This window comes from Gallinula chloropus, assembly GCF_964237585.1.
Source record: "Gallinula chloropus genome assembly, chromosome: 2".
Lineage (NCBI taxonomy): Eukaryota > Metazoa > Chordata > Aves > Gruiformes > Rallidae > Gallinula > Gallinula chloropus.
Window position 1 is genome coordinate 115,568,409 of NC_140086.1, and position 27,846 is coordinate 115,596,254.

The 27,846-nt window shown below is 45.8% G+C and overlaps 1 protein-coding gene across 3 annotated transcripts; it reads left to right on the forward strand.

The window, feature by feature from the left end:
• The first annotated feature begins 11,474 nt into the window (after positions 1–11,474).
• Positions 11,475–20,494, forward strand: EIF1B (eukaryotic translation initiation factor 1B). Of its 3 annotated transcripts, none has more exons than XR_014618170.1 (6): positions 11,475–11,503; positions 11,638–11,826; positions 14,158–14,321; positions 14,997–15,098; positions 15,647–16,876; positions 17,324–20,494. XR_014618170.1 is itself a non-coding variant. In XM_084280175.1 (5 exons), the coding sequence occupies exons 2-5, from the start codon at positions 11,796–11,798 to the stop codon at positions 15,689–15,691; spliced, it is 342 nt and encodes a 113-aa protein (XP_084136301.1). In that variant the 5' UTR covers positions 11,475–11,503; positions 11,638–11,795; the 3' UTR covers positions 15,692–20,494. The 3 variants fall into 3 exon arrangements, 1 of the variants encoding a protein (XP_084136301.1); XR_014618171.1 differs by having other exon boundaries at positions 15,647–15,842; XM_084280175.1 differs by having other exon boundaries at positions 15,647–20,494.
• The last annotated feature ends 7,352 nt before the right edge of the window (positions 20,495–27,846 follow it).

Here is a 27,846-nt window from a genome sequence, read left to right on the forward strand (position 1 = left end):
TGAAAAAGGCTTATTGAAAGGGAACACTCCTCCTGTGTCCCCTCACCTTTTCACATCCAGCATGTAAAAATACTATTTCCAGTTATGGTTTCCACCATTAGATGTCCTGATCCTGTAAATGCATCCACACACAAGCAAATGAGAATTCCGCCCCCTCACCCCACAAAAGTAGGGCTATGCAGAACAGAAAGTGCTGAGTCAGGAAAATTGCCTCCAGGAGGTGAAGGATCCCAGGCTCAGATTACCTTTGTTACTGTGGTTTTGGCTTTTTGGACAAGCTTCCTCCCAGCAGCTCTCACAGCTGGTCCACCTATGTATTTGACAGCCTGGAACCTCCAGCCTGGAACCTCTGCCTACAGCCTGTAGACCCTGTTTGCTTAAGCATCACTAGTAAGTTCTAGCTATACAGCTAGAGAACTGTAGGGAATCCTCTTGGCTACGCCTAAAGAGAGACTTCTCCCAGCCTAATGGAGGGATTTTTCCCCCTGGTGCTGCCTGAGCACTGTGCTTCAGGAGGGGGAGAGGAGGAATGAAAATCGTTTCCATGCAAGACACTGCCTAGCCCAAAGCACCGGCAGCACAACAAAAGCACATGAAGAATCTGGTCGCTCCTTAACCCACAGCATTCAGTGAAGGTTTGTCTGTCTTTCTCCACCCTGACAGACAGATAGTTAGCAGGCAGCCAAGACCCATTCAACAGAACTGTGAATTAACTTTTTCTCATTGAGTATGTCATGCCAGTCAGGGCTGAATGACATTAGCATGTAAAGCCACATGGGGTGACTTCTGCCTCCCTTTGCAGCTGGGGTGCATCTCTTCTTGCTCCGTGCTTAGCAAAGCCTTAAAGGTTCAGTGAGACAAAAGGAGTTGTTTTGAGGAATCTCTCTGATGTGCGTACAAGGGTTCCTGACAGCTTTTCCACAGTACTTGCTTACTGTCTGGGTTTGTATCTTGTTTTTCTGGGAAATGAATGGCAGAAAAGGAAGAGCCTGCCCTGAGCTCACTGCTGATGAAAGGCAAAAATGAAGGGAAAAACTTCTAGCACAATGTTTTTCCTAGGCAGTGCTATGTCTCGGTCTCCACCAGCTGTGTGCCCACGTCAGCTATTCCCACCACCTTCCAGAGTGCTGTTATTTATTGAACTCCTTGCTCATACTCTTGACCTGGCTTGGATTTCTGTCAAGGACATGGCTCCCACTGCTCCTCAGTAAGTAACATGCCACCCCTAAACAACGAGGGGGCTCAGCACCTCCAATCCTCCCTAATTTTTCCTCCTAATTGTCCCACACCTATTTGCATGGGGAGAAACTGAAGCACAGAGAGTGCTGCTAACTTGACCTCACATGATGCTGAGCATTTCATGCTCCAGGATAAGCACAAAATCCTGTTTATCCACCCACAGTCCTTCCATGAGTAATGGGGCAGGGAAATGGTCTGTGATCTCCTCGGGTCCAGACCTGCCTTTGCCCACAGCCCTGCAGCTTTCTTCCAAAGGGAAAATAAAAAAACCCCAAGACTCAAACAGACAGACAGACTGTGCCCTACATTTCCAATCGTTAAATGACCACAAAAAAAAATATTTAAAACTTTACTAGTTTCAACAAAGCTCAACAGAATTAAGTTTCAGTAATAATTTTTCTCCTGGAGCTCAGCAAGAAGTCGGCACCGCTGCCAACTTGGTCAACTTGCCACTTCTGCTTAGTCCCTAAGCAGAAAGAGCCTTGATGTTTTGGCAGAGCAACATCTGTCACAAGGGTTTGGCAATTTTCAATCAACATGAGAGGAGAAAGTCAGAGCACACTGAAGCTGCTTCTGAAGTTACACTGAAGCAGTGGTGCCCCAGCTGCAGGCTCAGGGAGACCATCCTGGGTCTCCCTCTGGGCACAGCGGTACTCTCAGGATGCCAAAACAAACTCCAGCCCTGCTGCTGATCCATCTGATCTAAACCTACCATGGATATCCTCATTAGATGAGGTGCTCTTCACTCCTTTAAACCCTTAGATAAGGTCCTACCCAAGGTCAGTGGCTATGCACCCCTCTCTAACGCAAATGGCCTTCAGGTTTGAAATCAGCACTGGAAATCCCTGCAAGAGATCAAACCCCAGGTGCATCCAGGCCTGGGAGCACCACGGCTGGTGCCAGGGCTGAGTGGCACAGCAAGCATTGCTGCTGTGCTGCTGCAGGCTGCTGTGTGTGCTCTCCCCTGCCCGCCGTGCACAGCACCGCCCGCGGGGTGCGGCTCCCTTCCCTCTCCTTCGCTGCAAAGACTGGAGGAAAAAGTTCCTGAGCGCAGAAGACAGCCACGTACGCTAATGCAGAGAAGCTAAAGCCAAAGGGAATTCAAAAACATCAGTAAATCCAGCAAGAAACAGCCAGGACAGGCACTGAAGCAGCAACAGAGGGAGGCACTCACCTGTTTGCACCAAAGCTGCTCCTCAGGTAGCTGCTGCTCCGAGCAGAAGCGGGGCAGCTGCTAGGGGCTTGTGCCTTTTATACTGGAGAGAAGTGGGCTTGAAGGGGGAGGGGGAGTCAAGAGGTGGGCCAGGAGGACGTCAGCAGTACTAGTGAGCAACATTTGAATTTACAAAGGGAGGGGTAGAGAAGTGTGGCTCTATTAGAAAGCCATCGATCAGGGCAGGGAGCAAGAGCTGAGGGCGTTGCCAGGGAATGGCAGGGGGGCCTGGCAGGACACCTGTCTGAGGCCCCCCACCCCCCAGCCCAGAGGGAGGAGAATGGACGGGAAGAGGCTGCTGCTGCATCCCTATGGATGGGGGGACACAGGCAAACCGGAGCAGCACTGGCTGCCACGCTCTCCACATCGGAGAGCCCGGCTCTCCGCGCTGCCCAGCTGAGATGCTCTGTCTGAGAGGGAAAGCACTCATGGCTGGGGAGAAAGGAGATGGAGAGTGGGAAGCTCACAGGGTCAGCAAGCTGGAGCAGACGGGACTTGTGCCCCTTCCCAGCCCTTGCTCCTCGTGCTGTTGTCCCACCTGTGCTTTCTGCTTGGGATCTTACTTGACTGCAGCTCTCATCCCATTAAGCCCCAAACCTGCAGCCGGGGTCACCTCACCCCTGTGTAAGTTTTAGACCATATTGCAACACAGCACCCAAGTAGCTGATGACATCGGCTGTGATTCAGTGCTTAAGCAGCTGCTTACCCGTTTTGTGGCAGAGGAAATTTCATCAGCATGAGGCTAATACCTTGAGCAATGTTATACTTCTGCAGCAGGCATCTCCTCTCTGCGGCTATTTTTAACGCCATCTCTTGACTAATGTGTCACCACGGTCTTGCTGCTACAGGTCTCGCTGCTTTAATAGCCAATACCGTGTTCACTGTGAAGGTCTGCAGGGGAACACCAGTTGAACTGGCAGGTAGGTGTTTCACCCCTTCAGCACCCTCCGGCGGAGAGGCTGAGATGTGAAGTTTTACTGGGCTGCCTGGGGATGCAGGCTGTCCTGCAGAGATCACACAATCACAGAATCGTAGGGGTTGGAAGGGTCCAACCCCCTGCCAAAGCAGGTTCCCTAGAACAGGTCACACAGGTAGGTGTCCAGATGGGTCTTGAGTATCTCCAGAGGAGACTCCACAGCCCCCTGGGCAGCCTGTCCCAGGGCTCTGTCACCCTCACTGTGAAGAAGTTCTGCATATTGGTGCAGAACTTCCTGTGCTCCAACTTGCAGCCATTGCCCCTTGTCCTGTCCCCACAGACCACTGAAAAGAAGCTGGCCATTTCCCCCTGTGTCCCATACTTAAGATATTTATAAACATTCATAAGGTCCCCCCCTAGTCTTCTTTGCAGACACAGGGTTGTGTTCCGCTCCTGGTCAGACTGACTACCTGAAGAAACAATTTTTAAAGCTGTTGCTTTGAAAAGTGGACTCTGAGGCGTGACCCAGTCCATAAGATGTTTCCTAACATATAAATGACACCACTTCACTGCAACCACCTTCCAAAAGAAGTTAGACTTTGCTGTTTTCCCCAGGGGCAATTTGTGGGGTGCTTGTACAAGGAAGCATGATTGAAGTTTTGCGTGGCTTTGCCCTTACTCAATATCCAGGCAATGGAGGATGACCCCACCGCCACCACAGGGTCACTAATTGTGGAGATTAAAACAAATTACTCATTTATGTGTAATAGTTTGCTCTATGGGCATGTGTAAGAACACAAATGGTGAAAAGACCTGAGAATCCAATTTCCACCCAGTGACAGCTAAAAGAGGCGTCTTCCTCATCCAAGTTTTCAAGAGTTTACTCAGACTACTCAGGATTACAGTGGCAAAATCTGAAGAGCACTTCAAGTCCATGATGGCACAAAAGGTCTTTCCACAGCTAACGCAATCGATAATGTACATACCCGCTTCCCTCAGCAACCTCCTTTGAGCATTGGTCCCTTTGAACCTAGGAAACGCTCCCTACCTAAAAATCAATCTGCATCCAAGAACCAGGCAGGGGCTGCGCTTCCGCTGCGCTGACCTGGTGTGTGTGCCTGCGTGGAGAAGGTATCTTCTTAGTAAGAAAAGCCCTTCATGGCTGTGCATTCTACATCTTTTCCCTTGCTGCTCTTCACATTGATTTTGAGCAGAAAATGTGGGGTTCCTTACTTAATCTCTAGTGGACAACTGCAGGAGTGAGGCCTTTTTCTCTCCAGGGTATGTCGGACCCTGGGTTGTTTTGCTTGTTTTTCTAAGGGATATAATCATCTTAAAACAGAAAGAAAACCTGCTTTTCACCCCATTTACTCTTTCTAGTCTTGCTGGCACTGCAATGTGAGCCTGTCAATAGCTCACATCATTTTCACCGACTGACAGCTACAGGGAAGCTGCCCCATGAAATAAACCTGTGCGAACGCTGCCTGCTTACTGGTAAATGCTGTCTGTAAAATAATACACTGTACAAAGTAAAACAACGATTAGGAGAGCCAGCATTTAAAATGCTCTTATATGATCCGCTGCCTCCATCCAGGCCTGAAGCCCTTCAACTGCAGTATCAGTTTTGATAGTGGACAGCAGAGAACAATTAGGGAAGAGTCTAAAAACAGGGTAGCATATTTTGACCTTCCCCACAGGAATACTGGCCCACGCCCCTGAGATCTGTGGTACAGAGGCTTCCTAAGCCAAATATATCTTTGCTGTGGGAAGCCCTTCATGGATCCCTTTTTCTTCCATGGTTGCTTCTTGAACCAGTGTAAATTCTCAGCATCCACGATTTCATGTGCCAAGGACTTCCCAGCTCTCTCGCTGGCACAAGGAGGATCATGTCTCTGTGTGTGTCTGTTCTGGACACACCACTTGCCTGTTTCAAGTACCTATTTTTTTCATTTTTGCTTTCAGTCATTCTGCCTTCATGAAAGGCTACTGTAAAATGTTCTAAGCAATAAAGACAAATAAGCTATGTGTCAGTCTGTTTAAACAAGCATCATCAGGCATTTCTCGTACTATTTTACTCGTTGACTGTAAGTTATCATTTCTTTCCACCAGACAACTGAACTACCAGAGTGCTATGTATAGTATCTGGAAGCTTCACATAAATCATCCTGATTTCTCAGGGTCTTTTCTGGTAGTTGTGATTTGATTTTATTTTGTTTTCTCTTTCATAGCAGGGCTGAGGAAAGCAAGACAGCCCGGGTAACACAGAAACATGAAAGCCACTCAGACCTGATAGGAGCTGTGAAAGGGCTGTCAGGGGACAGGGGGTTATGAAAGAGTGAACCAGGAAGATCATTTAGAGGACTCCTTGGTCCGTAATGAAGGGGCAGAGGTTTGTGTATTAAAATCTCCATCCTTTGTCTCTGCCTCCATCACTTCCCTGTCTCACACGTGATTCCTGCATCTAAAATTCCTGTGTAGGTTATGGGAACTGGGAGCAGGGTGAGCCCGTGTTGGATGGAGCTTCTCAGTACCTCACTGGGATGGCTGACCAGGGAGAGAGATGCCGTGGGATGCAACTTCTCAGAAAGGAAACAGGTACAGGGCTGTGAAGGGCTGTGGGAAGGTAAGTAACTCCCCAAGGCTAAGGAAAGGTCAGGTTCCTGGGCAGGAATTTAGGAGGATGAATGGTGGCAATGGGAAGGTACCTCCTGCAGGTGCATGTGACCCAAGAGGACACGGTCTAGGGAGCCTGCTGCAGAGGAATATTCTCTGGGAAGACAGCTCCAGACACCAACCATGAAGTACAGTTTTGATGCCACCTCCTTCCACCTAGTCTGCTCAAAGAACTTATCCAAAACTTCTTTTATTCTATATTTATTTAAATGGTTAGAGCCTTCCACAAGCAGAAGGTGGAAACCACCAAAGCAAAGGCATTTGATGCAGCTGGATGGATAAATCTAAAACATACATTATTTTCCAGCCCACCACTCTCACTGTTTCACACACTGGTGTGTGAACAGTTTGCAAGTGCTGCAGTGCTGAACCTCTGCCTGAGCCACAAATCCTCCCAGTCTTCTGTAGAGGGGCAGAGCATGACTTCTGCATGTGAAATGAAATAAATCCTGCTGCTCTGGTTTTGCCTGCCCTTGAACAAGGGGGAGTGATAACATCGACACCTGTGCTGTCTGGAGATGTAAATTCTTAACCCGTATGAACCAGGAAATATTTTATCCAGGACTGATAAGAGGTCCAGTTGCACTAATTGAGTTTGGAGGACTGATGAAAAATTTTATGCAAATCTATGCAGAAAGAATATGTCAATTCAAGCAACGAGTCGACACAATTACATGCAGCTTTACACTGAAGCCATTCTTTACTAACATTCAGGGTCAGAGGAAAGCTGGGACTGGCTTTATTTTGGAATTATTTTTTTCTTTGAGGAACAGGACCATCTAGTGGCTAACACAGAAATGATCTTCTTGCTTCCAGTCACTGCTGAGCAAGGGACGAACCCCAGGTTCAAACAAGCATGTGTATCCCGAAATCTAACCATGTAGTGAAGCTAAACCAAACTGTACATAACCCAGCTTTTGGTTAGACTGGATATCCAGGTGCTTACCACCAGCACAGTTCCAGGGTATGCCCAGTTGTCCCAGTTAGCACATGCTTACTGGAACAACTTGTCAGCAGCTGGATGGCACAGGCTACAGCTCAGGACCTCAGCTAGTCTCCCCAAGCCCTTCCTCAGCACGCAGTTAGAGCCCACATGGAAAAATAAGAGTCAGGCTTGGCACACTTACAGCCACCTTCAAACCTGTCCTGCTGTCAGTGCAGGTGGAGAGAAGATTTCTTATGAAACTTTTGCTATTCTTCCTCCCAGCTAGGAAGCCACCCAACCTCAGGAGGCACAGCTGCCAAACACAGCTGGATACGGTAGGTAGAGCTATGTAGCAGGAGTGGGGAAGACTACAGTTCAAGGGGTGGGGGGAAGAAGGATGAGAATATTTTTGCCTGTTTCTCAAACATCCAGCACTTTATTCCAGCATTGGGACATTATTTTCAGGATGGGAAGATTAGGCCAGCCAAAGGCATGCTTCTAGCATGGCACTGGGTCTGAATTTATGTGTGGAGTAGTTGCTTTGCTGGAATACAGGAGGCAAATTAGTGCCACCCTGTGCCATTTGCACATTTCATGCACAACCACTTTCTTGAGCAACTTAAACTGCTCTTTGAACACTGCGTGGTCCAAGCAGTAACTGGGTTTCAGGCTGTTGCAGAGGACAGGTCAGCATGCAAGCCTGCCATTTTCTGGTAAGGCAGACTGCAGGACCAGGCACAGGGAATCTACCAACAGAAGCAATCATTCATTAAAATAAAACTCAGAATATTAGGTAAAACCATGCCTGTAGGAAATGAAAACCAGTGGTGTTCATTCCAGTTAGTACAGAGGGGATTGAAGGCAGCTGAAGGGAACAGTAGCCTTGTGTGTGCCCACATGCAAAGACAGATGTCATAGAGGGTCCTAAATTAAATCAGAGCTTTAGCCCATAGCATGTGGGTGACACTTTTTCCCCCCGCCATGCAAGGCATTCTCGTGGCATTCCCAGCCCACGTTTCCCACACAGCAAATTCTCTGGAAGTACAAAGTCTCTCAAGGTTACTTATTGCTCCTAAAGGGCAGCCAAAGTATTTCTGAGGGCACCCAGTGAAGGTGTGGTTCTACACTAGGGTGACAATTTTTACCAAAGTGTTCTTTATGCCTTCAGCGTGTCATATTTTTCATCTGCACACCAGTAAGTCCCTGGGTTTAATCCCTGCAGCTTACAGTCATAAATAACCTCTAATGATTCACATACAGCTTGGCAGATGAACTGAAATACAGTAAAAGGCAAGCAAGGGGATCTCCAATTGCTATTCATAACCAGGACTCGCAACTATTATACTCAAATAGCTTGAAGCCACAATTAAGATAATTAGAGATTATGATGTTCATTTTCTGTCACAATAGTTGTCAGGTTATACATTGGCCATGGAAAGGCAAGAGTCTCATTCGCAATCCATTGCTTAAACCCTGATGTCCAACAGATATTAGTGAATGAGATTAACTCCAGCCTCAGCTCTAGGACGATTAACTGTAATCTGAAATTTAACAGCCTCAACAACAACAACAGCTTTTCCTTCCACTTAGGTTTTAAACCTATTTTAACTGCTTCTGCCTTTTTTTTGTCTGCTTAGCCCACCATTCTGCAGCCCTCACAAGCAGGACTTGCAGAGGTCTGTGGCCACGAGTGGCTGGCTGCTCAAGAGCAATGGGAAGGACTCAATCAAGACAAAGGACCTTGGGACAGAATCAAGGGGCAAAATCAAGAGAAGCAATTTCCAGCAGGATGCCACCTGCCTCTGCCCACAGAGGCCAAAGTTTGGGCACAGACTATTTTTGTTTCAGACCTATGTGATGGAGGTGACACGGAGACCTGCAGCTCCCTCTGAGGAGGACAGCAGAGGAAGAACTCCTTCACTGAGACAGCTCCATAGAGACCCCACACCAGCTTCATGAGGCCATGACATCAGGCTGCCAAGGGAACAAGAGTCATGCTCACAACCACCTTTGTTTCAATTGCTGCCCAGTGCAAATTAGGATTTGTTTCCAATCCCTCTGCAGTTGTCAGGGTTTGCACTTATGAACTGTTCATTGTGATTTCATTTTAAGGACAACAAAGTCACAACTTCTTGCTTTATAAGGGAGCTTTGTTGTTTCCCGGACACCAAAATATTTGTTTGTAAACTGTACAATGAATCCCTTATATGCCAAATGAGTCCATAGGCCCAGGTTAACCCTGCAGTGAGAACTAGAAGTACAAAACTATTTTAAATTCATGAGGATTCACAGTAAGCGTGAGAACCATCATAGTGAGCAGAGCATTTGCCTAAACCTAAATAATTGCCCTTGGGTTTTGTGTCTGAAGACCCATTGTTCTCTCAACCCTTACCCAGGCCTGCCCCAGCCTCTTTGGCTGTCCCAGCACAACTGCTGCAGGATTATGCAAGTGAGGCAGGTCTGAGGTTTTAACCTTTACTTTTTAACTCAAATAATTTTTCCAACCTAGCTTATCTCAATGCCCCATAGCCAGCAGTATTGACCCAGGCAATATAACAAAAAACATTGGTTGGAATGAAAAAGGGGATGACAGGCCTACTTTGCTGCAGGGAAAAAGAATTTCATGGGATGATGACGGCAGAGCAAAAGATACAATAACATTTTGCACAGAGATGTCATGATTGAAAAAATGCCTCAGAGCCAAAATTTTTCCACTTTAGTAGTAATGTAAGTTCTCTGAGAGGTGCTGGAGACATCCCGGGGACATGGCCCTGAGAACAGGTGTCCTGAGCTTGCTCAACCTGCCCAGAAGGTCTCTGTGTCCTTAATCCACAGACATTGTCCAAATTGTGGCAGGCCTCTGACTGAGCAGGCACCTCAAGCTCTGTAATTATCATCTCCCCAATCTCCCATTACTATCCTAATATTGCTTTTTGCAGCTGTTTGGGAAAGAATCGGACAACCCTTCTCTACAGCCCATGCTTCAGTAAAAAGCTTCATCCGCAATGGCAGCCAAAGGTAAGAAGAGGTTTTCTGCCATGGCAAATGGCCCTGCTTTCCCCAAGGGAAAAAGAAAAGATGGCTTGCAAAGCGCCAGGACCAGAAAGTTTCTTAGACCAACGCATGCTGACATGCACAAAACTACTGCAGAACTACTGCAGAGTGCTGATCCAGGCCTTGGGTCACAGAAGAGAAATATCACTTTAAGCAGACTGTAGTAGAAAGGATGACAATTAAAAAAAAAAAAAAAAAAAATCACACCAGTAGAAATATAGGTTCTGGCAGTTGTGCCAATGCAACTAGGTTATTGTACACCTGCAAAGCCATTAATCACCTCTTGAGGACTGTCAAGCTTTCTAAAACAAGTACATCTTTTTAAAGGCAAACCTTTACCATTGCAGCCCCAACACCACTTATGTCCTCCCCACACATAGATGGTTAGCAGGCAGTCAATGGGCAACTGGAGAGGGACTGTTTACAAGGGCACGTAGTGAGTGATAGGACAAGGGGCAATGGCTGAAGCTGAAGAAGGATAGATTTAAATTAGGTATTAGGAAGAAATTCTTCCCTGTGAGGGTGGTGAGGCACTGGAACAGGTTGCCCAGAGAAGCTGTGGATGCCCCCTCCCTGGAAGTGTTCAAGGCCAGGTTGGGTGAGGCTTTGGGCAACCTGAAAGGTGTCCCTGGCCATGGCATGGGGTTGAAAATGGATGATCTTTGATGTGCCTTCCAACCCATTCTATGATTCTGTCAGTGGTGAGCCCTCATGCCGCCAGCCAGTCATGGTAGTACCTGGGGTGCAGGGAACCCTGAAGCTCTGCCTTACTGGCAGCTCCCACCTGATAGGAAGAGTGAGCACACAAACCTGTGTCTGAAGGGAGAGACACGGGGGGGTTGCTGGGTGCCAACTGGCTCCCCCAGGGTACTCCTGTGTTGAACAGCATTTTGTCTGCTGAGGCAGCCCTAAGGGAGAGCTTTTTCCAATGTGCTTGAACAGGGAAGCGGAAGGGGGGAGCACTCTCCCGACTCTTTGGGAGTTAGCTTGGAATTCCAGCTAGCTTGGGAACACACAGCAACACCAGGAAGCCGCACTACCCAAATCAAAGGCATGCGACTGGGGTGTCCCTGTGCTGCCCCTAAGGGCCAGCCAAGGCTGATGGCCACACCAGGCGGGCAGCCTTGGGGACCAACGGCCCCGCTTTCGGGGCTCCTCCTGGGGGGGAACAGAGCTCCAGAGCTGGTTACTCCCAGCTGCCCGTTGCCCCTCGGGGAACGCTGCCTGGCGTGAACATACAGCCGAGCCCTGAAGCAGCGGCCTCGCCCCGCCACCTGCTGCCCCCTCCGCGGCCGCCGCGCGGCGCACTCTGGGCAGTGTAGTCCTTGGGCGGCAGCGAGGCTCCGCGCTCTACGGCCGCTGGGCGGGGGAGGACTCTCCTTCCCGTGGGGCAGCACGGGGCGGCGGTGGCCGCTACGTGCCTGGCGCGCCCTGGGAGAACCGCCATTTTATGAGGAAAAACGGCGGCCGCTGCCCGTTAGCGGTTAGTGCGGGGCGGTGTGCCTGGGGGGGGCGTTGTGGTGAGGGGTGTGTGGGGGGGTTCCATCCCTTTTAATTCCCCTTTGTGCTTTCTCCTCCTTTTACTCCTTTCTCTCTCTCTTTCCCCTTCCTTCTCAGGTTCGCCCCCCTCCCTCTGCTTTTGTTATCCCTCCCCTCGCTTCCTCCCCCTCCCTCCCCTCCCCGCCCCCGCTGGCACTGCGGAGCCGGAGACGTGACCCGAGCGGACCCAGCCGCGGCCTTTTCCCTGCTGCTCCAGCCTCTCGCCGCAGAGTCGCATGTCATCTATCCAGAACCTCCAATCCTTCGGTAAGAGCCCCCGCCGGGCGGCACCCCTCCTCAGGGAGCCCCCAGAGTCGGTGGTGTCGTCGTTGTGTCGTCCCCCCGCGCCCCGGCAAACCCACCCCCGGGTTTTAACTGCCGCCGCCATCCCGTCCTCGGCCCCTTGTCCGTGTTGCCGACCCTGTCCCCCGGCACCGCCAGGCCCCCGGTGTGTCAGTGCCTCCAGCCCCACCGCAGTGACATTGAAGCCGTTGCTGAGCGGGTGTTGCCATCCCCGCGTTGCTCTGTAAAGGCAGCGCTGACTGTTCGTCCTTCTCCTCCCTCGGCGCCAGCCTCGGGACGTGCGCTGCGAGTGCAGCGGGGAAGCGTCGGGTGGGAGACTGCCATGGGCGAGGTGCTGCCTTGCCCTGTGCTCCTACGCCCCGTACAGCGCTGTTGGCCGGAGTCTCTGCTAGCACCTTCAATTGGGCTTTTCTGTCAAGCCTGTGGTCCCAAAGCTGTAATCTTTGTGGGTGGAGGGAGTCGGGTAGAGGGAGTCTAGGGTTTGTATCCTCTGCTGAGGAAGGAAATCATCTCACTTCCAATTGCTTGTTGATGTCGCAGAGCCTGATATACGCCCTGCAAAGGGTATTGTTTCTTTAGATTGAGCTGTAAGGATGGTTAGTCATTCCACTTGTACTAGCCGGGAAGATTATCATGCTGGGCCATGCTTCCTTATCAGGAAGGTGGAGAACCCTTCCACCTTCCTTATCCTTCTATCCAACAGAAGTGAGCAAGTTAACATTTTATAGAATAACGTGGTCAAGGTTTTGGTTTCAGTTTTGTCTTAAGTCTTCTGCACATAAAAGCCATATGTAAAGGCTGTGTTAGTCACGATTGGGGATAATCACGGTTTGGAAGCTGATCCTGTGCTTAGGAAGGTGCTTTCCAAAGGATTTGTTTGTAATCTGATGTTAACACCTACGGTGCTGGTTTATCTCCAACCTAGAATCCTAAAAGTCTGCCAAGTGTTTTTCATGCCCAAATCACCTTTTATTTCACCTTTTCTTTGAAATCTTCTATTAGTCCTTGCCCTGCAACTGTGGGGCACGGTTGAAATTCAGCGTTTCAACAAATGCCGTAGTAGAAATTAAGCCTATCAAGCTTCCCAGTGCTGTACTTGTTTATCCTGTGGTGCTTGCACCCTCATCCTGTTTTCAGTGCCTTTAATGCCCTTGTTTTCACAAGGGTCAGTCTGCACCTGAACTACTTATGTGCCTATTTCTGCTGAAGTTTTACTTTTCTGTGATGCTTGTCTCAAGTGGATGGCTAAAACTTAATTAGGTTTGAATTTTGCGTGGAAGTTTGGTAAATTGTAGCTTCTGTGGCTGTGGAACCTATGTTTTTCTGAAGATATATTCTTCATTATGATCCTGATTAGTTTCCAAAAAATTACTTGTGTTCTGTTTTTTTTAAAAAAAAGTAATGAATCTTGAAGATTTATTTGGAACTAGGCCTTAGGACATTTGTAGGGATATGTCATTTCTTGACAGAGTGAGTGTTAAATGAGTGTTCGTGGAGAACAGAGAATAAGAAGCATAACCGGTAAGCCCTTCTTCTTCCTGAATGCCTTTCTGTTTCATCTGTGCTAGATAAAGTTAAGATTGGAAGAATTTGAGAACTGACCTTTCTGTAGGCAAAGCCTAAATTATTTTTTTTACAGTTCTTGCCTAGAACCACTGGTTGGCAGAGGAGGGGTGTCCTGCTTTACAGACAGCCTCTGGCATTTGCTAATGTCCGTTGCTGTTTTGTTCACATGTGTAGCCAAGAATTGCATCCATGCCTTAAAATGCTGGCAGTGTGGTACCTGTCAAGGTATAAGACTTCCAGACTTTGAAAACACTGTGTGTGCCAAGAGCTTTTTTTGGGGTTTTGTACTTACCAGTTGATCTCCTAAAAGACAGGACTTCTGTGTGCGTTCTAAGTGAAATACAGGTGTCCAGCACTTGAGTGCACGTGAACTCTTAGGTGAACTTGCACTCTTGGAACCTTGTTTTGAGGTTCAGAGCTCGGGGATTTACAGTTTACAAGAAATAGCCAAGTAAACTGATACTGTAGCTGAAAACTGTCTGGGAAGGCACCAGAGAAAGTGAATGCGTGGTAGTTGAGAGCGCTATGCTGAGTTAGTAGGTTAATGGGACTTAATACAGCTTTAGGGAAAAGTACTGTGATTTTAACAGTGTATTTTTAAAAACGGAGCAAAGAGCAGGGTTATCCCCAAAGAGAAGCCTTTTTTTGTGAAGTGAGAAACATACCTGTTAGTTTTTGAGCTTGGGGGCTTTCCTTTGGGCATTACAGGAATCTTTCTTCTTCCTGCAGACCCCTTTGCTGATGCAACAAAGGGTGACGACTTACTCCCGGCGGGGACTGAGGATTACATCCATATAAGAATCCAGCAACGGAACGGAAGAAAGACCCTAACAACTGTGCAGGGGATTGCAGATGACTACGACAAGAAGAAACTTGTGAAAGCTTTCAAAAAGGTAAAGTCACTGATTATATAAAGGAGCATGGTAGCTTTTAAGCAACAGAATGTTTATTTCATTGTTGCCAGTGCATATTACTTTCATGTTAAGGTTGATCCCTTTCCCTGTCTCTCAAAATTCCTATCAGTGTCTAGTGACACTGATTTTTGCTAAAAAGTTGAACTTCCTTTTTTTTTTTTTTTTCAAAAAAGTAAATAATGTATTATGAATGTTTCATTAAAATTTGACAGGTATCTGTCTTTTATGTGAAAAATAAAATCTGTTTATAGCAGAACTGGTTTTGCATTCCTGCTTCTGCCATAGCTGGGTTGCTGTTGAAATAGAAATCTTGAGTTTCACTAGGATGAAAATATTTATTTTAAAACAGTGTGTAGTTGAAAGGCTGTATCTTATGACTTTGTTTTCCATTCCTGTAATAACTGTTGGCCAGTTCCTTCTGCACAGCTGCTAATCCTGTCTTTGCTTATATTTACTGTCAGCAGCTTAGTTTGTGTCTGTATGCATCAGCAGATATCTTCCATTTGCTCTGAAAACCAGTGTAAAGTAGATGTAGCCTTTTGCCTTCAGTAGAATTTAGTAAGCAGCTTCCGTTACAAAATTCTGCTGAAAAGGCTTACTAAGCAAAATCACAGTGTACATCAGATGCCTTATAGTACCAATGTTTCTCCCCAGAAATTTGCTTGCAATGGTACTGTGATTGAACATCCTGAGTACGGTGAAGTTATCCAGCTTCAAGGTGACCAGCGGAAGAACATTTGCCAATTCCTCTTGGAGGTGAGGACTGCAGATAAATATCTAAACCTCTCTGAAGGCAATGGTGATAGCTGGCACTGATACTAGTTAACCAGCACAAGGTGTCTGCTATGGTTCACTTGTATTTTCACTAAAAAGTCGAATGAGGCTCGCAGAATGAGAGTAAAACTCCACTAAGGATCTAAGCACTGTAAAATGTGTTCACCTGGCTACAACACACTGCCTGTTCTCTGGCAGCATAACTTGAGTTCTTCATTTGTAAAATCAACTGTTTGATGCAAACCATTGCCACTAGTTCACTGATGCAAATCATGATGTAGAGCTGCTGAAGAAATAAGTGGTAGGACTACAGAACAAGTCAGGTGTCTGGTAAGATGTTCTTTTTTAGGTGGTCAGTCACTCTACTCCGCTTTGCCCAGAAGTATTGTGGAAACTAGAAAACTGCTTTATCAGGTTACGTAGTGCGTTGCAGTTTCTTTAATCAAAAGCATAAGGTTGTGGTAACGTGATATCACTGTAATACCCTAAGCATGTAAGCTTTACTGAAACATGTTGCTTTTCTCCTTTAGATTGGCATTGTCAAGGAAGAACAACTGAAAGTTCATGGCTTCTAAAATACCTGTACTCTGATGAAGAACCCTGCAGTATCTGGTCTTACCTAGCCTGGCTCTTCTGTGAAAAATGAATCTTTGCAGTGAATGGACTTCCCTGTCACCTGAACATTTAAAATTTGATTCAGATTTGCATGACTGCGTGAAATGTGTGGTGTGTAGACTAGAAACACATAAGAAAACTTCAGTAAGGTGGTAATGAAGACACTTGGGAACTTTAACACATTTCCAATGGAAATGTTTTAGCGATGATTGTTCAGTTCACTACTCTTCCACCTGACTTAAATGTGTGGGTTGTATTAAAATAGTGTGTGATGTTGCTTAGAAATAAAAGTTTATTCATATATTTTCTGGGATATCTGAAATGCTTTAGCTGAAGTTTTAAACTAGCGCAGCAGCCTTACTCTAAAGAATGGCTACAGTGTTTGTGCAAGTGTAGCTCACTGCTCATTGAATAAATGGGACAATCTACATGATGAAGCATTAGCTGATTAATCAGTAGATTAGCTTGATGTGATCTTACCCTGGAGCTGTAAGACTAGAGCTTTTAAGTCTTTTGTGTAGGTGTATCTTAGTAGCAGCATGATAAGACGTAAATTGTTTGCTAGGTAAGTGGATCTTCTCTAAAATTTACTGCAGTGACTATGAAATATTAGTGTTAAGCATAGTAGGGCTATAATAAGCTGAACTCCTTAAGGCTGCTATTACTGAGAACACGTTAAACATCTAGGTCTTACATAGTACTCCCAAAACCTTTGAAGGAAGCCCATGGGATTTTGTCTCTCTTCTGTCACTGAATGCAAGGAAAATACATTGAGTTGATTTCTGCCATGACTGTGCATTTACTGTTAGCAAGCAAAGTACTTTAATTAGCTGGTAGTGTTGGCTGCAGAAGTAATGAAGGGAACAGACTCTACATTAACCTCTTTTTTTTTTTTTTCCTGGTGTGAAAAGTTTTGCTGTGACTAACAGTTAATATGGTGGGATTGAGTGTTAGTACAGAAAGTTGATTTTTCTAGCAGGTATTTTGTTCACTGTGATCGGAAGTTACAATAGATTGTTCCACCGTGCTCTTCGTCTGGTTTTAATTAGCTGTATGCATTCCTTGTTCTGCTTTTAAGACATGACTCTTTACAGAATGAAATTACTTCCTGTAGTAAAACATGCAGATCTTCTCTTCCTTGTGAGGTAGGCGTGGAAATTTTGTCTGAAACAATTCCAGACGTGCTAAGAAGGGAAGCTATAAGAACAGTGGAGAAAGTTAAAACCCCAAACTTGTTCAATTATGTGTTCTCTGGAAAGAAGAAAGAGACATTTCTTTATTGCTAGGACTTACTAATAACTTACTCAGATGAATAATTACATCATAGCTGGGTTGCTGTTGAAATAGAAATCTTAGAAAAACAACCCTGATAACTGCCTCTGTCAACATCAAGAACAGGCAAAACTATATTGCTCAATATTGCCTGTGCCTACACTTTGTTTACTGTTCAGGCTCGATTTTCTACATAGAAATGCTCAATTTCAGCTCATTTTTTAAGATTTCTGGATTCAGATTGGGACCTTTATGTCAGTAGCAGCAGTTAAGGGAGCATTAAAAGCGTTCATGACATTTTCTTTCTCTGTCTGGTTTAGACAACTCTACCTGTAAGAATCCAGTGTCTCAAACCTCCACAAATTCTGCCTGGTGTTAGAAAGCGTTCCAGAAGATCCTATGCTGTGAGGTATAATGTGTTCAGGAGGAGGGAAGGTCTGCCACAAAACGTGAAATACCGGCATGCAGAATGAAAATCCAAGGAATGAGTCTTGTGCAAGTCTTGCATATTCATAGAATAAAATCATTGAACTGCAAGTTTACCTAGTCTTGATTCACAGATGTTAATTAATCAATCCTTTTGGGGTGCATAGCACTTAAGTGATTTTTGTTTTATCAAATGCCAGAAAAACTGATGTTTGCGTTTAAAATTTGCTCTCCTGCCCAAGAGGGGAAACAAGCAGCATCTTCTCCTGCTCCACTTATTACAGGAGTGCTCTAGTGGGTTTTTGAATTGGAGATGAACAAATGAATAGCGACTGTCATGTGTTACTGAGTCAGTCTTCATTTCAGATGGCACTCTATTAGCTCCCTAAGCCTGAGTCATTTCGCCATAGTCATTCTGCTTGGAAGAAATAAGAAAAACCTTTGTTTTCTTCACTGAAAAGTCCTTTCTGATAGGAGGAACCTTGCAGTTGACAGGTGGGTCGGGTTTTAGGCTCTACTAGAGTTGCATGTGTTTTAACCTTTAAAGGGCAAAATTTAAAGGACAGGGAATAAGTAGCACATTTGAAGTTTAAATAGGTGGGATTTGCATGGCAACAATCTTTCTAGAAGGAAAGCAGAAATTCTTGTCCTTTAAGTGTTTTAAGCTAGAACATCTCAGTAAGATTGTAGCTGGCCTTGTCAGCAGTGCAAGCCTCTTTGTGCCTCCTAGAGAAAGGCTCCAACAATTTCACCTTTTATATTACACTGAAACTTGTTTGTCAAAGCTCAGCCTCTTTGGAATACGTATCCATGTTTCAAAAATGCTGAAAGACATGGAAGACTTTGGGAAAGAAATTTAAATCACTGCCTTGAAAACCTGTTTTCACGGTGAAGGTAGGTTTCAGTCTTTCCAGCTATTCCAAAATAGATTTTAAAAGGGTAAAAGACGTGTCCCACAAGTCTTGAGGCACTAAAAGGGACCTGATAATAGAAAGCAATTTGTAAACCCATTCATAGGACTTGAGACTGGGCAAGCTCAAACTGCAAAGAGCAGTGGCTTCTTTTTTTTGAATGTTGTGAAGTCTCTGTCTTTCAAATCTCCAAATCACAAACGCTGACTTTGTGATACTCAGGCTTAACCTCAAGCTGTGACTAGATGTAGGGACTGCAGTTTCAAATTCACAGCCTTGCTGTATGTAGTTATTAGGCTGTTGTGGCTGATACTTCTGGGTTTTTTAGCTTACGCACTGGAGTAAGATGTTGCATAAAGAAATTGAATTGCCTGTGCAGAGCCTAAATATACTCAGTGCAGCTATGAACAGTGAAGCCATTGCTTCCCAAATGGTGGTAGCAGTCCTGATGTTGTAGAAGATGAAATGTAGTAATTTAAGTCTGTAAACTGGATGCTTCTTCCTTCCTTGTGTGTGGTATCAGACCCTTGACCTTCACCTATGGTCTGCTAGCTCTGACCACGTGTTTCAGAGATGAGGGTGAGGAGCACAGCTATGGGCAGATGACCAGTGATCTTCTCAAGTGAAAGACCCTTTGGAAATGATAGTGTGGTGATTGGGTATGCATACTGTTTCTTGGTTCTGTGGCTTTGCTTAAACTTTACTTCCTGCACTATATTCTTGCACAGCCTAATGTAAAAGCATTTTGTTCTGGAGAACTTTTTTTAGAATGGGAGGAGGGAACCTCACCAAAACCCACCAAACCACTTACAAAACAAGTTTATAGCTTAAGTCTAATTAACTTAGATTCACTTGGACTGCAAGGGGTTATTTCTGTTTCTGTGTCTTTAAAAATCCCAATTAAAATGTATTGAGAGCTTGAGATTTAAAGTTGCAAATATATCTAAAGCCATTATAAAACTTAAAATTGAGAAGAGTTGTTGAAGCTGAAGTTTTAAATGTTTATATAAATAATTATTAAGCAGAGCTCTGCATTTTGTCCTGTTCTGCAGTCCTGCTTATGATTGGTATGCAGTTGCCCTAGAGATGCATATGGACAGATTTACCTGGAGTTCCAGTCAGTAGTTACCCTTTCCTTCATCCTTCTGGAAGGCTGTGGTGTGCAGGCTCCATCTGTACACCCTTGATTAAAGTGGCTCAATAGTTCCTCTCACTAGGAGATTGGTATTTAGCCAGTTAAAGAATGCAGGAGGCCTTTTTGTGGGTTGTTTGAGACACAGTAGGGGTTACTGACACATTTGGTGTGTTCAGTGTTCATTAATGTCAGTGAGTGTTCTTTAATTAGTGTGCTATTGCCACTAAGGAAATAAATAGCAGTGGTCTGAGAGGGTCATGTGTATTTAAGTGTAAAGAATTTCAGTTAGGAATGCGTGCCCTGTGCCTGGTAATGTGAAGGTTAATTTCTAGTTGAAAGATCAGAAGCTCTTAAGGGGAAAATGACTGTTTGCTGTACAGATGTTTCATGGCTACTGTTTCCAGTTTACATTCAAAAAAATCTCAAAAGAAGGTTTCTGTTAGGCTTGCCTTTTCGATGTTTGCTTCATGCCTGTGAGTAATCTCTGTATGAACAAGACTTCACCTGTATTGGGAGTATTACTAGATAGTTCAGACAACAAAGTTTTTGGAAATAAAATGTACTGATAGTTGTTATATGTATGCTTTTTTAAAACAAATGGAATTTTATGCTATTAACAAGGAGGATTTTTTTTTTTTTGGTAGAAGATAGCATGATTTAATAGTAGTGGTGTATGTGATCCTCTTGTAATCAGCTTTGATTTCTTCAAGAAATGCTGTATTTACTCTTTAAATTTCTTCCATAATCTGTACTAATCAACTTAAAAGTATTGTGACTTGTACTGGGGTATCACAGCTCTAAAACAAGGTGATGGTATTGGCTTGACATCTAAAATTTTGGGTAGAAGAGGGACATCTAATTTCTCAAGTAAGCAAAATGCACAGTGTTTTAAGATGGAGCCAGAAACGTGTTGAAGCTTGGTCTAAGCTATTTTAGAATGTCTTGCATCTGTGAAATGTGACAGCGCATTTCTGAAATTAACTTGAGGTCTGATTAAAAGTACTTGTGTATATAATAAATGTTTGGGGCTTTTTTTATGGTTTATGCCATCTTTGCTATGATTATGCAGTAAAAAGAAACATGATGAAGGCTCTGTTCTCCAAGTTAGGAGTAGCTGAATTCTGTAGAAGTGGGTGCAAGTGCTCATGCTCCTCAAAGACAATTTAGCTGCCAGCTGTGGTGTTGGTTCCTCAACTGGAGAGAGCAACTGTGCTGTTCTGCAGGACAGATGGATGAGCCTTAGGTAGCATGATGGGGCCACTAACCCCATGGAAGAGGTGGCACCACAGCTGTGCCAGTACCCTGTTCTGGAACTAGAAAGTTGCTCTTCTATGCAATTATCTGACTGTCCAGTAGTGGTTTTACTTCATAAAAAACATTGTGAACAAGGCTGTGTTTGAAAGTAGGTGGGCCTGGAGTCCTCACCCACGGTTGCCTTGCTCACCTTGCACACTAGGCTGTTTTTAAAAGGCTCTGAGGGGAGGGACGGGCCTCTCTTGGAGTCATCAAATTGATTCATTTCTCCTGGTAGGAGGTGTCAATTCCAGCACTGGCTTATGTCACACTGAAACTAGGTCATCCTTCAGTAATGCTACGGAAGATGAAAAGGGTTTCTGTAGAGGACAAGAGGGAAGGAGAGGCATCTGCATCTTGCTTCCAAGTAGATCAATGCAGAGTCCTTCAAGTTGCCTCCACCTAGAGCCAGCCTAGGCTGTGGCTTGCACTGCACAGGAGCAGCTGTGCTGTTTCCAGGTCTTGTCTGGTTATCAAAGCAGGTCAGCCTGATACCCAGCAGGGTCTGGCAATGAAATCAAAGTACCAGAGCACGTAGGACATCATCTAACCACCCAGAAATTGGTCTGTCCCCATAGGCCTTTAATTTCTGTCTCTCTGATAAAAGTAGTACCTTGACAACTTCAGGGTGGTACTCTGAACAGGGAAAATTGACAGTTGTCCTCTGTGGAGATTTATGGGTGTTGGGGGGGGGAACCCCAAAGCAACCTGTAAAGTTCTAAAAATCAAGGCCAACATTCAGAAGACACCAACCAAACATCTGAGGACACAATTTTGTACAGAAAAGCAGAAGCACCCTGTTGCGAACAGCTGCATGTTGCTGGATGAGGCTACAGGCATGGGAATGTGAAGGAAACCTGCTGAGAATGGTGGTACCCCTTGAAGAGCTGTCTCAAGGCTCTGCGGGCTGTTAGGCAGAGGCGGTGGTGGTGTGTCACTTGGAAGTTGTTGTGTCTAAGCTGTGTTCTTCACTCAGTTCATCCATCCTGCACTGTCCTGGCTGGGCTGTGGGCTCTGGCTGCTGAGCAGTTCTGTCTGATGGAAACAGCAGAGGCAGCAAAAACAGAAACAAAAGGTTTGGCCTGCCCTTCCCACTGTCTTTAGTGCTTTAGTGACCTGGCAGGGTGGCTGCTGGGAGCAAAGGGGGGTGGACTTTTTCCCCAGGTATGTAAGGAGAGAAATTACCCTGGAGTTAATAGAACTGGGCAGATTTTCTTTCCAGGTTGGCATCTTGCAGTGCTGACACTGACAAAGCATCCTCTGACTTGTTTTTCAGAAGTTTACTTGAACTTTATTTTTGCACAGAGTTTTTCCTGTTTGTTGAAATCTGGGCCTCAGCTGGCACAGCTCCATCTGAGCAGACCAAAAGGTCTTGGAAAAACCACCAGTTGGCCTGTGGCCCCACAGTCCCCATGCTTTTCTCTGTGTCAGCAGATCCAAGGACTTTGGGTTTGGGCATACAAGCCCCTGATACATGTATAAGCACTTCTTTTGATGTCATCTACTTCTGGGAACGTTCCTGCCATCAGAGAGATGTGGTATTTTTGTGGTTCTCTGAAGAAAGTCCAGGCACGAGATTGTAGGATTCTGTTGTTCTCACGGGTTGTGAAGTATTAGGAAGTCTAAGTTTGCAGGGGGAAACCCAGAGCGGATGTGGATTGAGTCACACAAAGGCTGTTTGAGAAGAGCCTGTGAGTCTGTGACGTGCTGTATTACACAGGCACGTAGCGTGCTTCATATCCTCACGCTGGGCTGTTCCTGGCTCGGCTCTGGAGGAAGCCAGCCTGCCTGCCGTGCAGGTAAGGGAATGAGGGCACAGCAGGAAGACTTGCTGCTGCTTTGGCTTCGCTCCTCCAGGAACAAGCTGTTCAGCCCTGCAGACTCCAGTCTGACATCCAGCCAGGCTAGAAAGCAGCCTAGGTGGAGCCACCGTTCCCTCTGCACTGCTGCCTGCATCCTCAGCTTGTGTCCTGCACTGCAGGTGCCATCGCCAAGCCCGGTGACCAGAGGCTGACATGCAAACGTAACAAGAAACGTTCAATAGAAGCAGCTACATGAAGCAACGTGCTTGCTCTTTTGACCCTGAAGTGTTTTGATGATATTTCCCCTTTTCATGTGCTTTGCTTTTCGCAATGAAATGTCTTCATCCTGTGCTCTTTGTACCCCACCAAAACATTATGTCAATCAGTGCCATGCCACAGCTGGCACTATGAAATCAGCACTAATGCATGTGGGCCTTGGGCTGTACGATGCCGCAAAACATGTAAGGTGCTTTTCCCCTGACCTTAATTGCAACTTTCCCTTCAGCCATTGGCTTATTTAAGGTCTATAGGTCCGTGTCCCTTGTGCAAGTGAAGTTTTACAAAGAGCTGTCAGGAGATTACATAAAACATTTTTGAAAATGCATGTTTCTGAAATGTGTTTCTTGGGGGTGTGTGTGTGAAGATGGGGGACTCACTGGTTTTGGTTTTTTTTTTACTTCTCGAAGGCAATTAATCATTTTCTATCAAGAAAATCCATTTTTATCAGCTTGAAATATTTTAAGCAATGTTTGTGTAAACGGTCAGCTTGCTATTTCCAGTCCGTATCTCTAGATGTCACTGGAAGACAGCACAAGCTGAAAATAGGTGCTGAAGCCAGGAGAATGACTGTAAAGCTTAGGGGGGGAATCTGAGGTGGAAATTTGGTCTCTCTCTGAGAGAGAGACTTTGAAGTCTCTGCCCTTAGATGGACACCCCCCATCCCTACAGTGGCTGCACATCATTGGCGCCTTACCGCAGAGCCCTGTGGCACAGCCGTGAGGAAGAGTGCCCATGTACCACTTCACAGAGGAGAAAGGAAATCTGCCAGAGGCAGGAGGTGGCAGCTACAGCTTCCTCACAGGTGAAAGGCAGCTAATGGCAAGTTGCTGGGGAAGGAGCCAGAACCACTTCTATATCTCTACAGCTTCCACCAGCCAGCGCTGCTGCTCCTCACTCAGCCAGTTATGGGACATGAATCAGCAGGGAATTATTTGCTTTAAGGAGTCACTTCTTGTCCACTTAGTTCTCCAACTTTACAGGCTCAGGTAAGTGCTGGTGTTGGGTCTGCTGGAGGAATGTGGAGGAGAGGAGCTTGGTGCATGTCTGCATGAGTGCAGTGGAAGTGACTGCGCTCCAGATGCAGCTGCCTGGAGGAAAGAGTTGTAAGGAACCAGGGTTGAAGAAGGTGTTCAAAACAATGGCAGGAGTCAGGGAAGACACCCGTAGCTGATGTTTGCCTCCAGTGCTACCCCAGGTTGGCTGGGCCTGTGGGCGTATTTGGGTAGATCTGGGTATGGGTAGTGCCAGGGGGTCCATTTCTCTTCCAAGACTGTAGGAGCTGGCAACAGCCCATCAGAGGTGGGCTTCTCCAATACTCACAACGTTTGGATTTCAGCGGGTACTTTGTTCAAAAAAGGCTGAAACCCATTTTTAACATGTGTAGGATCAAAACTGTAAGTAGCTTGTATTAAAACTGACACAGAAGAGAAAAATGCTGTGATTTGGTGAGTAACTGTTGGCAAGTACCTTCATGACTTTTGCTAAGGAAGGATGAAAGTTGTCACCACGTGATCTTTGAGGAAGCTAGTTCTTTCCTGAAACTGTACAAAGCGTAGTTTCCAATTCAGCTCTCTATTCAAATGCTGTCACAGGTCAGCAGCAGCCTTTCCAGTCTTTCTCTTGACCTGAGCGGAATTCAGGTGAATAAAGGGAGCTTTGGAAAACTGAAACCTCCTTTTTTTTATATATTAACCTTCCTTTTTCTTGCGTCAGCCACAGTACAATAACTGATGAGATGGCAAGGTTAGAAAGTATACTGTCTCCACAAGATCAGAGTTTCTGAAACTCTGGAGCCAGTGATATCCAACAAGCAGATGACTTGATCGAGTGAGAGCCTAGTTCCTGGGTGATTGGTGCTGTGCTGGAAGGTAGCACAGGTGTGTGCCACAAAGCCAAGCAGATACAGCTGCGATGACCCTGGTGGCAGGCTGGGGTTGGGAGTGTGGGGACAAGCTAGCCCCTCTGGGCCGATATGGGGACCCTGCCTGTATTTGGGGTCCGTGACACATAGGAAGAGACTGGACTGTTCACTTCCTCACTCAAGCAGGCAGCCTTTGCTGCTGACCACTGGACCAGCTCAAACTGAGATTCACCAAACCTCTCTCTCTCTCTCTGAGGCACCTTTCACTTGGCAGCTGCTTCAGGCTGAGGCACAGTGAGACCCTGAAGAGGCACAGACGCGTTTCATCCCTTTGCTGAGGCTGGTGTACAGGAGTGTAGCTCACGCTCAGTGACAGAGGAAACAAACTGGCCCTTCTCCAGCACCTGTTGGCAAAACTTGGTTGGTTCAGCCCCCCCCCTAGACCTGACCCTGTGCTTGATGGAAATAATGTCCTACCCTACAGCTGGAAGGGCTCCTTCCTGCCAAAGGCCCAGAGCGATCCTTGCCATTGGTAAGTTCTCTGAGCACAGCGACCTTCATGCTCTTATTTGAAGTATGTCATGCTTAATAAAGGTTTAAGAGTCAGATGGTCCTACGTGATCATTGATGGTCCAGTCCATGTACCTCCCCATACAGATGCAGCGGGCTAATTCAGGCATGTAAATGTAGGTGCTACAGAGTGACCTACTGCTGAAGCTGCTGGTGCAGAGTTGGGATGAACCCTAAAGAGGTGTTTCTAATTTCAGGTAAGTAAACACAGGAAGCAAAAGCTTTAGATTTACCTGTTCCTCACAAAGAAGGATGTGAGAGGAAGAGTCTGGTTGTGCTACCTCAGAGGGAAAAAAGGTGATCTACTGATAACACCAGGAAACTGAAGCTATGGTTTTGTGACAGAGGAGGATCTACTAATGATCCTGTGCCACTCAAAACTCTCAGTCACTTTTACCAAGGGTGAACATGCTCATTACAGTCACCCAGGAGTACCAGGAACACGTGGTCTGACATGACATGACTGGACATCATACAACATCACAGGACAGTGCCTGCCCCTCTCCAAGCAGCTTGAAAGTAGGCATCGGCTGTGGGTTTAGGAACAGACTCTCAGAACCACAGAATTTGATGTCACTGGCCTTAAATGGTTCCCAGCTGCCTCCAAGTGGGAAATACGAGGTGGCAGAATGAGCACTGGCAAAATCCTGATTCAGGAGTCAGTCCTCTCCTGCTGGCTTCACTGGTGGCTCCTCACACAGAGAAATGGATATGCCCCATATGGCCAGCCAGCTGCTGCTAGAACACCTTCTGGAAACTGCCAATACTGCTTTAAAGACAGGCCCCAGCAGGTCTCTTGGGTGCCTGAGTGCCTACTGATTGCTGTGGGACTGTAAGTGCCTAAATGCATTTCTCTCTTTGACCCAAAGCTCTCCTAATCCTCTCCTTGCCTCGCCTTTCAGGACATCAAAACACTGGAACTGGTTTCTTTGTTTGGCAAGCATAAAGGTTCCCTAGGAAGCAAGGGCATGCAGACATGTCACTTAATTTTGGACTTTATTGATGACAGGATACAGAATCCCAAGGCAAACAGTTTGTTGATGGGGCAGATTAGTGTGTAATCCTTACCAGTTTCATTCCTGGTCTTAATTAAAGCTGTAAATACAACTCGAGCATTGCACACTCCTGCAAGCAAAGACTTCTCATAAGACTTATGGACTGAACCCATCACTCTAAATACCAGTAAGAATACCAGTAAGAAAACCACTTGTAATTACACTTACATAGGTTAGCTTGCGTCAGTTTAATGATTGTGCTGCCATTTGACATGTTGGGGGGGTTTATTTCAGCTAATTTAGCAGTCTGAACATTTTGTGTAAGCTCCTTCTCTCCTTGCTGAAGACAGGTAGACACTTCATGCTTTCTGTAACAGCAAGCTTGTGTCACTCACTGGAAGTGTAGGTCTCTTACTTGGTGATCAGCTGGGTAAGATCTGGCTGGTTTCAACTTGGTTAACAGCGATTCCCACCAAAGAGACCATCTGCAATTTGGGCTCTGCAGCTCTTCTGAGGTCAGGAGTTTGCTGCTGCATAGTAGCTCACAGTCTGAGGCTGACTTTGAGACCAACAGACCTGGTGAACAGGTATCTTGGAAAGGATTCTGTCCTTTAGGAAAAGCTGCAATGCTGGAAAGCAAAGAAACAAGAATCAATTGGTCTGTTAGAGTCCTTTTCCTATCACTACTTGCAAATCATTGGATTTAGGAAGGCAGCAGCTATACATCATTTCTCTGGAATGCAGACTACAGAGTAAAAAAAAATAAATCAGATTCACAGTTGGGAAAAAAAAAATCTACATCAGTGTTATTCCTTTCCCCAAAATGTCAGTCAGACAGTAATTTTGACAGCTGGGGGGAAAGTAGCACTGAAGCACGTTGCTCCAGCTGAAGAACCAGACTGTATTGTATTGCATGACAGAAGGTTTAGTCTGAGGGCTATGGCTTTACTTTTAAATAAGAATGGATGATGGAGACCTAGCTGGAAATTCATTCCCTGCTTAGCTGTCTTGTAAGTAAAGAGATCAGGGATGCCAGTTGTTGGTGTGGATAAAAACCTGGTATTTCATGGCACTGAGAGCTGTTGTGGAGGCATGAAATGGAGTTCTTCTGAGGGTTATATAGAATCATAGAATAGAATCATAGAATCATAGGGGTTGGAAGGGACCTCGAGAGATCATCGGGTCCAACCCCCCTGCCAAAGCAGCTCCCTAGCTCATATTGCACAGATAGACACAGATATCCATGGGCTAGCTCAGAAAGTCATAAATCGATCAGATTTTTGAGCAAATACCTTTTTCAAGTAAAACCAAATGCATTTAAAAACCCAGATTGGCAGGGCCTGAAATGATTTCAAAGGCAGCTTTGCACTTTTGCAGATTTCTAAGATTCCTGTCCTTTCTTAACCAGCACCAGGCCTCTCTCCTCAACTTGTTCCCAACGCCCTCTCCTCTTCCCAGAAACAGGAGCCTAATTTTCCTCCTTCCTTTAGAGGCAGGGTGGGAAAGGATCTACTGGAACACAGTATTCATCTGGTTGCCTTCTCCATTCCTACCTCCTTCAAATTTAATGT